Below are 9,208 nucleotides of genomic sequence, written 5' to 3' on the forward strand. Positions count from 1 at the left end.
CCCCTCTTGAGTATTTCACTTTCCAGTAGTCGATTAGGACAAGTCAACTTGGGAAATGCTCACAAAATCTGAGGATTGTTGGTTGTCTACTTCACTTCTTTGTTTGATTATAAACATCCTTTCAAATCCCATAACATATCACCTCAAATACATGCATATCGCCGCAAACATCCAAACGGTTTAGATCATTAAACAAGTGGTTCAAACATATGCTTCTGCCACCATTATTTTTCTTTTAAAAACTAGGCATAATGTCTCCTCTAACTATCTTATAATTCTGCAAGACTGTGCCGATGGTTTTCGTCTATTCGTAATGGAGAATATTTCAGTTTTGCATCCATTATTTAGCCATGAGTCCCTCCTAGGCTACAATAAATGGATATTACCCCTCATTCCTAACCCATTCCAAAACAGGTTCGCTCATGCCAAAGGGAGCAACCACAATTAGCGATTGGTCCACTAATTCATGCAAGGAAACTTGCATGTGGGTTTCCCTTCAGTATCTAATAACCTTGCTTTAATGCGTCCATAATTGAACTCTATAGACTAATTCTAAAAATACTATCTTAACACGTGCATCCCGCACAGGCATTCAGCTAATTTCAACAATTTCATAAAATATAATAAAATTCCAAACAGCTTCAAAATTTGATTATCAATTAAAATTGCTAATCATGTGATAACCCAAATCTTCCAATCAGCTACAATAGTGGTAATATTTCTACATTCTCATCCTTGAACTAAAAAAAATAAAATGAAATAATGACAGAATTCCTCACATGCATGCCAATATTTCAACAACAGTTAAAAATAAATGAATGAGAAAAGTAATCGTCCATTCAAAAAAGAAAAGAAAAGTTAGGGTTATTTGGGATCCTTACCTAGACAGAACCTACGATGATATTGTTGATTGGAATAAAGATCAGCTTCACGAAAAACCCTACAAATCCCATCACAACGAACCCGATCGCAGTACGAAACGCAACTTTCGTGAATTCTACACCGTATTGAGCGATTTCAAAACCAAATCGAGGAGGAAAAAAAATAAAAAGATTAACGAGAGATTTTAAATTTCGAAGATCCACATGATATTTCGAAGATTTGATCAAAAAATTCAAAAAAAAAAGAATAATCGATAGAAAGAGCGATCGGACTGTAATTTTACCTTTCCGATCTGGTTTGTGGCATCTCTTGACGAGGCGGTAGCTGTCCTTGGCGAATTCTCTCAAAGGATCGACCACTGAATCTATGGCATCCATTTTCAGAAGGAGGAGAAGAAACCCTAGATCTGAGAGGAGAAGGAGAAATTTGAGAATTGTATGACTATGTAAAGAAAGAAGCCTTATGTTGACGCGTTTTATAGTAGTTTGACGCTATTTACCACAAACTCCCTACTTTTTTCACTTATTTAAGAGAAACTCCCTTTGATTTTTCTGACTAGATGACTCAGTATGAGACATTATATCAAGAGAGATGATAAATTCGCTTTCTCTGTAGGATAGTTTGCACCACTTTAGGCGTTAAAGTCTGCCACATTCCCTCCTTTACAGTGGTGCGAATTATCCCACAGAGGGTGCGAATTTATCACCACCTATATCAAACGTTGCGTTGGATTATCGAAATACGTATCCTAAATTCGAATTTATCACCACCTATATCAAACGTTGCGTTGGATTATCGAAATACGTATCCTAAATTCCTAATCCGATTCGTATTTCTATTACCTTAACACGAACGGGGAAAAAATAAATTAGTTATTTTAATTTTTTAAAAAAATAGGAAGTCTAAACTGAAGGGAACCCTCGCAAAAAAGAGGTGAAAGGGCTCCCCCAATGGCTGCAAATCACCATCATGTTTGACTTTTCGGCAGTTATTAATGCATGATGGGGATGTGCAGCCAATGGGAGAGCCTTTCACCTCTTTTTTGCAAGGGCTCCCTTCAGTCTAGAATTCCTCTAAAAAAAATTCATTAATTTTTTTTTCTCAGTTGGGCAAAATAAAAATATCATGTATTGGGTCTAGGGGTGCAACTTGGGTCGGGTTGCATAGGGTTGCAGCCAACCCTAGCCCAACCCGAGATAGCATTCCCTCAATCCTAACTCGACCTAACTTGGACCTCAGGTCGAGGATGGTCAACCATCTAACCTGTATTTTTTTTTTTCCAAATCGAGCCAGGTTTGAGTTGGGTTGGGTTTGGATTCTCCTAGGGCAAACAGAATAGTACAAGAAAAAACAAAGCACAGAGAAAATCACAATTAAATTAGAGGACGGAGGCTGGGTTCAAGTTGGGTCGGGTTGCCAAGGCCTCAACCCTAACCCAACCCGAAATTAAATCGGGTTGGCTTTTCCCAACCCAACATAAGGAAATGCCAACCCAAGCAAGTTAAAACCGTCTGTTTCGAGTTGAGTTTGACCCAAGTTGCACCCTTAATTGGGGCAAGAAAGGATGACCCTAAGCCGTTTGGATACGTGGATTTTAGAATCTAGGATTTCTTCAAAATTGTAGATAAGATGCAAGAGAGGAAGCGGACCATCCGTCGTTTTCTAATTCCTTGCCCTTCTTCCGTCAGTGAGAGAGCAACAGATCATCCCATGTTTCCATGTTTTAGAAATCGCAGGATGTGGGAGACATTTCAAAAACCTGGATTTCTTACCTAAAATCCAAGAAACGCTGTCGGAAGAGCACACAGCAGCTTGATGGTGAACCCTCTTGTACATTGCTTTCAACCTAAAACCTGGATTTTAAAATCCGCGTATCCAAATGGCCCCAATATGGAAGCAATGGTTGGATGAGAGTTGTGCTACGATGACAACTCATCATATATATCAATATTGGACGGTTGAGGGGCACAAAATTGGATGATCTTAACCATTCATTTTTTAAGAATGGACTTTCAAGGAGGTTTCTCTACCGTGCCATTCATTTTACACAGAACATATTGGACGGTTAGGATCATCCTACTGAAAAAAAATTGAGCCGAGGAGGAACAAATGAATGGTTTAGATCATCAAATTATGTGAGCCCCACTCTCACAAGTCGAGTGAAGCGTAAAAAAATACAGATAAAAACTAGGGCACAGGTCTCTCTCTCTGCCCTTAAACGGAAAAGAGAGAAGAGGAGCAGCAAACAAGTCTCTTCCAAGGGAAACTGGAGGGAAAATACAGTAGAAAATGGTAAACCCATTACCTCAGTTGCATCAATTTCATTCTTGATACATTTATATGTTTGAAACCCATGAAAGATTTTGTTAATTATTTGTCTTTTCCATATTAAAACTCATGGATTTTGGTCTTGATCTTCTTCCAACAATGGGCAGCTTTTCATGAACAAAACATCTTTTTGGGTGCAATGGATCATTGAAGAGCAATCAAGGATCTACAAAGAGCATCAAGCTTTCAAGAAGAAGCCAAGCTATTCAATCTTCACTTCTTGTATAGGTGGCTAGGGCATTCCTTTTTTAATTCCCTAGAGAACAACCGCTTAGAACTCGGCGGAGAAGGAGAGTCTTTGTAAAGGTGTAAGGGCATCCTCATTTAATATCCCTTGGAAGTGTAACCGCCTCGGAGCCGGGCATCGTGGAGGTCTCCAATAGTGGAAATCCTTAAGGACGATCTTAAGAAGAGTGGAGTAGGGCTTTGCCCGAACCACTATACATCGGTGTGTTCTTTCTTGTCTTGCACTTTCATTATTGTTTTTGGTTTGACGTTTCATTTTGCTTTCAATTATATTTGCACTAACCAAATATTTAATTAAGTGAAGAAAAATTCCAATTAGGGTTCATAGGTAATTTTTTAAAAAGGGCTAATTTAGTGTTAAAATCAATTCACCCCCCTCTTGAGTATTTCACTTTCCAGTAGTCGATTAGGACAAGTCAACTTGGGAAATGCTCACAAAATCTGAGGATTGTTGGTTGTCTACTTCACTTCTTTGTTTGATTATAAACATCCTTTCAAATCCCATAACATATCACCTCAAATACATGCATATCGCCGCAAACATCCAAACGGTTTAGATCATTAAACAAGTGGTTCAAACATATGCTTCTGCCACCATTATTTTTCTTTTAAAAACTAGGCATAATGTCTCCTCTAACTATCTTATAATTCTGCAAGACTGTGCCGATGGTTTTCGTCTATTCGTAATGGAGAATATTTCAGTTTTGCATCCATTATTTAGCCATGAGTCCCTCCTAGGCTACAATAAATGGATATTACCCCTCATTCCTAACCCATTCCAAAACAGGTTCGCTCATGCCAAAGGGAGCAACCACAATTAGCGATTGGTCCACTAATTCATGCAAGGAAACTTGCATGTGGGTTTCCCTTCAGTATCTAATAACCTTGCTTTAATGCGTCCATAATTGAACTCTATAGACTAATTCTAAAAATACTATCTTAACACGTGCATCCCGCACAGGCATTCAGCTAATTTCAACAATTTCATAAAATATAATAAAATTCCAAACAGCTTCAAAATTTGATTATCAATTAAAATTGCTAATCATGTGATAACCCAAATCTTCCAATCAGCTACAATAGTGGTAATATTTCTACATTCTCATCCTTGAACTAAAAAAAATAAAATGAAATAATGACAGAATTCCTCACATGCATGCCAATATTTCAACAACAGTTAAAAATAAATGAATGAGAAAAGTAATCGTCCATTCAAAAAAGAAAAGAAAAGTTAGGGTTATTTGGGATCCTTACCTAGACAGAACCTACGATGATATTGTTGATTGGAATAAAGATCAGCTTCACGAAAAACCCTACAAATCCCATCACAACGAACCCGATCGCAGTACGAAACGCAACTTTCGTGAATTCTACACCGTATTGAGCGATTTCAAAACCAAATCGAGGAGGAAAAAAAATAAAAAGATTAACGAGAGATTTTAAATTTCGAAGATCCACATGATATTTCGAAGATTTGATCAAAAAATTCAAAAAAAAAAGAATAATCGATAGAAAGAGCGATCGGACTGTAATTTTACCTTTCCGATCTGGTTTGTGGCATCTCTTGACGAGGCGGTAGCTGTCCTTGGCGAATTCTCTCAAAGGATCGACCACTGAATCTATGGCATCCATTTTCAGAAGGAGGAGAAGAAACCCTAGATCTGAGAGGAGAAGGAGAAATTTGAGAATTGTATGACTATGTAAAGAAAGAAGCCTTATGTTGACGCGTTTTATAGTAGTTTGACGCTATTTACCACAAACTCCCTACTTTTTTCACTTATTTAAGAGAAACTCCCTTTGATTTTTCTGACTAGATGACTCAGTATGAGACATTATATCAAGAGAGATGATAAATTCGCTTTCTCTGTAGGATAGTTTGCACCACTTTAGGCGTTAAAGTCTGCCACATTCCCTCCTTTACAGTGGTGCGAATTATCCCACAGAGGGTGCGAATTTATCACCACCTATATCAAACGTTGCGTTGGATTATCGAAATACGTATCCTAAATTCGAATTTATCACCACCTATATCAAACGTTGCGTTGGATTATCGAAATACGTATCCTAAATTCCTAATCCGATTCGTATTTCTATTACCTTAACACGAACGGGGAAAAAATAAATTAGTTATTTTAATTTTTTTAAAAAATAGGAAGTCTAAACTGAAGGGAACCCTCGCAAAAAAGAGGTGAAAGGGCTCCCCCAATGGCTGCAAATCACCATCATGTTTGACTTTTCGGCAGTTATTAATGCATGATGGGGATGTGCAGCCAATGGGAGAGCCTTTCACCTCTTTTTTGCAAGGGCTCCCTTCAGTCTAGAATTCCTCTAAAAAAAATTCATTAATTTTTTTTTCTCAGTTGGGCAAAATAAAAATATCATGTATTGGGTCTAGGGGTGCAACTTGGGTCGGGTTGCATAGGGTTGCAGCCAACCCTAGCCCAACCCGAGATAGCATTCCCTCAATCCTAACTCGACCTAACTTGGACCTCAGGTCGAGGATGGTCAACCATCTAACCTGTATTTTTTTTTTTCCAAATCGAGCCAGGTTTGAGTTGGGTTGGGTTTGGATTCTCCTAGGGCAAACAGAATAGTACAAGAAAAAACAAAGCACAGAGAAAATCACAATTAAATTAGAGGACGGAGGCTGGGTTCAAGTTGGGTCGGGTTGCCAAGGCCTCAACCCTAACCCAACCCGAAATTAAATCGGGTTGGCTTTTCCCAACCCAACATAAGGAAATGCCAACCCAAGCAAGTTAAAACCGTCTGTTTCGAGTTGAGTTTGACCCAAGTTGCACCCTTAATTGGGGCAAGAAAGGATGACCCTAAGCCGTTTGGATACGTGGATTTTAGAATCTAGGATTTCTTCAAAATTGTAGATAAGATGCAAGAGAGGAAGCGGACCATCCGTCGTTTTCTAATTCCTTGCCCTTCTTCCGTCAGTGAGAGAGCAACAGATCATCCCATGTTTCCATGTTTTAGAAATCGCAGGATGTGGGAGACATTTCAAAAACCTGGATTTCTTACCTAAAATCCAAGAAACGCTGTCGGAAGAGCACACAGCAGCTTGATGGTGAACCCTCTTGTACATTGCTTTCAACCTAAAACCTGGATTTTAAAATCCGCGTATCCAAATGGCCCCAATATGGAAGCAATGGTTGGATGAGAGTTGTGCTACGATGACAACTCATCATATATATCAATATTGGACGGTTGAGGGGCACAAAATTGGATGATCTTAACCATTCATTTTTTAAGAATGGACTTTCAAGGAGGTTTCTCTACCGTGCCATTCATTTTACACAGAACATATTGGACGGTTAGGATCATCCTACTGAAAAAAAATTGAGCCGAGGAGGAACAAATGAATGGTTTAGATCATCAAATTATGTGAGCCCCACTCTCACAAGTCGAGTGAAGCGTAAAAAAATACAGATAAAAACTAGGGCACAGGTCTCTCTCTCTGCCCTTAAACGGAAAAGAGAGAAGAGGAGCAGCAAACAAGTCTCTTCCAAGGGAAACTGGAGGGAAAATACAGTAGAAAATGGTAAACCCATTACCTCAGTTGCATCAATTTCATTCTTGATACATTTATATGTTTGAAACCCATGAAAGATTTTGTTAATTATTTGTCTTTTCCATATTAAAACTCATGGATTTTGGTCTTGATCTTCTTCCAACAATGGGCAGCTTTTCATGAACAAAACATCTTTTTGGGTGCAATGGATCATTGAAGAGCAATCAAGGATCTACAAAGAGCATCAAGCTTTCAAGAAGAAGCCAAGCTATTCAATCTTCACTTCTTGTATAGGTGGCTAGGGCATTCCTTTTTTAATTCCCTAGAGAACAACCGCTTAGAACTCGGCGGAGAAGGAGAGTCTTTGTAAAGGTGTAAGGGCATCCTCATTTAATATCCCTTGGAAGTGTAACCGCCTCGGAGCCGGGCATCGTGGAGGTCTCCAATAGTGGAAATCCTTAAGGACGATCTTAAGAAGAGTGGAGTAGGGCTTTGCCCGAACCACTATACATCGGTGTGTTCTTTCTTGTCTTGCACTTTCATTATTGTTTTTGGTTTGACGTTTCATTTTGCTTTCAATTATATTTGCACTAACCAAATATTTAATTAAGTGAAGAAAAATTCCAATTAGGGTTCATAGGTAATTTTTTTAAAATGGCTAATTTAGTGTTAAAATCAATTCACCCCCCTCTTGAGTATTTCACTTTCCAGTAGTCGATTAGGACAAGTCAACTTGGGAAATGCTCACAAAATCTGAGGATTGTTGGTTGTCTACTTCACTTCTTTGTTTGATTATAAACATCCTTTCAAATCCCATAACATATCACCTCAAATACATGCATATCGCCGCAAACATCCAAACGGTTTAGATCATTAAACAAGTGGTTCAAACATATGCTTCTGCCACCATTATTTTTCTTTTAAAAACTAGGCATAATGTCTCCTCTAACTATCTTATAATTCTGCAAGACTGTGCCGATGGTTTTCGTCTATTCGTAATGGAGAATATTTCAGTTTTGCATCCATTATTTAGCCATGAGTCCCTCCTAGGCTACAATAAATGGATATTACCCCTCATTCCTAACCCATTCCAAAACAGGTTCGCTCATGCCAAAGGGAGCAACCACAATTAGCGATTGGTCCACTAATTCATGCAAGGAAACTTGCATGTGGGTTTCCCTTCAGTATCTAATAACCTTGCTTTAATGCGTCCATAATTGAACTCTATAGACTAATTCTAAAAATACTATCTTAACACGTGCATCCCGCACAGGCATTCAGCTAATTTCAACAATTTCATAAAATATAATAAAATTCCAAACAGCTTCAAAATTTGATTATCAATTAAAATTGCTAATCATGTGATAACCCAAATCTTCCAATCAGCTACAATAGTGGTAATATTTCTACATTCTCATCCTTGAACTAAAAAAAATAAAATGAAATAATGACAGAATTCCTCACATGCATGCCAATATTTCAACAACAGTTAAAAATAAATGAATGAGAAAAGTAATCGTCCATTCAAAAAAGAAAAGAAAAGTTAGGGTTATTTGGGATCCTTACCTAGACAGAACCTACGATGATATTGTTGATTGGAATAAAGATCAGCTTCACGAAAAACCCTACAAATCCCATCACAACGAACCCGATGGCAGTACGAAACGCAACTTTCGTGAATTCTACACCGTATTGAGCGATTTCAAAACCAAATCGAGGAGGAAAAAAAATAAAAAGATTAACGAGAGATTTTAAATTTCGAAGATCCACATGATATTTCGAAGATTTGATCAAAAAATTCAAAAAAAAAAGAATAATCGATAGAAAGAGCGATCGGACTGTAATTTTACCTTTCCGATCTGGTTTGTGGCATCTCTTGACGAGGCGGTAGCTGTCCTTGGCGAATTCTCTCAAAGGATCGACCACTGAATCTATGGCATCCATTTTCAGAAGGAGGAGAAGAAACCCTAGATCTGAGAGGAGAAGGAGAAATTTGAGAATTGTATGACTATGTAAAGAAAGAAGCCTTATGTTGACGCGTTTTATAGTAGTTTGACGCTATTTACCACAAACTCCCTACTTTTTTCACTTATTTAAGAGAAACTCCCTTTGATTTTTCTGACTAGATGACTCAGTATGAGACATTATATCAAGAGAGATGATAAATTCGCTTTCTCTGTAGGATAGTTTGCACCACTTTAGGCGTTAAAGTCTGCCACATTCCCTCCTTTACAG

The 9,208-nt window shown here is 38.1% G+C and overlaps 3 protein-coding genes across 3 annotated transcripts; all 3 read right to left on the minus strand.

The window, feature by feature from the left end:
- Positions 1-881: 881 nt before the first annotated feature.
- Positions 882-1,259, minus strand: LOC143890861 (protein transport protein Sec61 subunit gamma). Its single transcript, XM_077395542.1, has 2 exons — positions 1,166-1,259; positions 882-997 (listed from the first exon to the last, which is right to left on the minus strand). Exons 1-2 carry the CDS (start codon positions 1,257-1,259, stop codon positions 882-884), a joined length of 210 nt encoding a protein of 69 aa, XP_077251657.1.
- Positions 1,260-4,710: 3,451 nt separating this feature from the next.
- Positions 4,711-5,088, minus strand: LOC143890862 (protein transport protein Sec61 subunit gamma). Its single transcript, XM_077395543.1, has 2 exons — positions 4,995-5,088; positions 4,711-4,826 (listed from the first exon to the last, which is right to left on the minus strand). The coding sequence occupies exons 1-2, from the start codon at positions 5,086-5,088 to the stop codon at positions 4,711-4,713; spliced, it is 210 nt and encodes a 69-aa protein (XP_077251658.1).
- Positions 5,089-8,539: 3,451 nt separating this feature from the next.
- LOC143890864 (protein transport protein Sec61 subunit gamma) lies at positions 8,540-8,917 on the minus strand. Its single transcript, XM_077395545.1, has 2 exons — positions 8,824-8,917; positions 8,540-8,655 (listed from the first exon to the last, which is right to left on the minus strand). The coding sequence occupies exons 1-2, from the start codon at positions 8,915-8,917 to the stop codon at positions 8,540-8,542; spliced, it is 210 nt and encodes a 69-aa protein (XP_077251660.1).
- Positions 8,918-9,208: the final 291 nt, after the last annotated feature.

Source organism: Tasmannia lanceolata, unplaced genomic scaffold (assembly GCF_043159265.1).
Source record: "Tasmannia lanceolata isolate RefF3 unplaced genomic scaffold, GAP_Taslan_0.1 ptg000013l, whole genome shotgun sequence".
Taxonomy (NCBI): domain Eukaryota; kingdom Viridiplantae; phylum Streptophyta; class Magnoliopsida; order Canellales; family Winteraceae; genus Tasmannia; species Tasmannia lanceolata.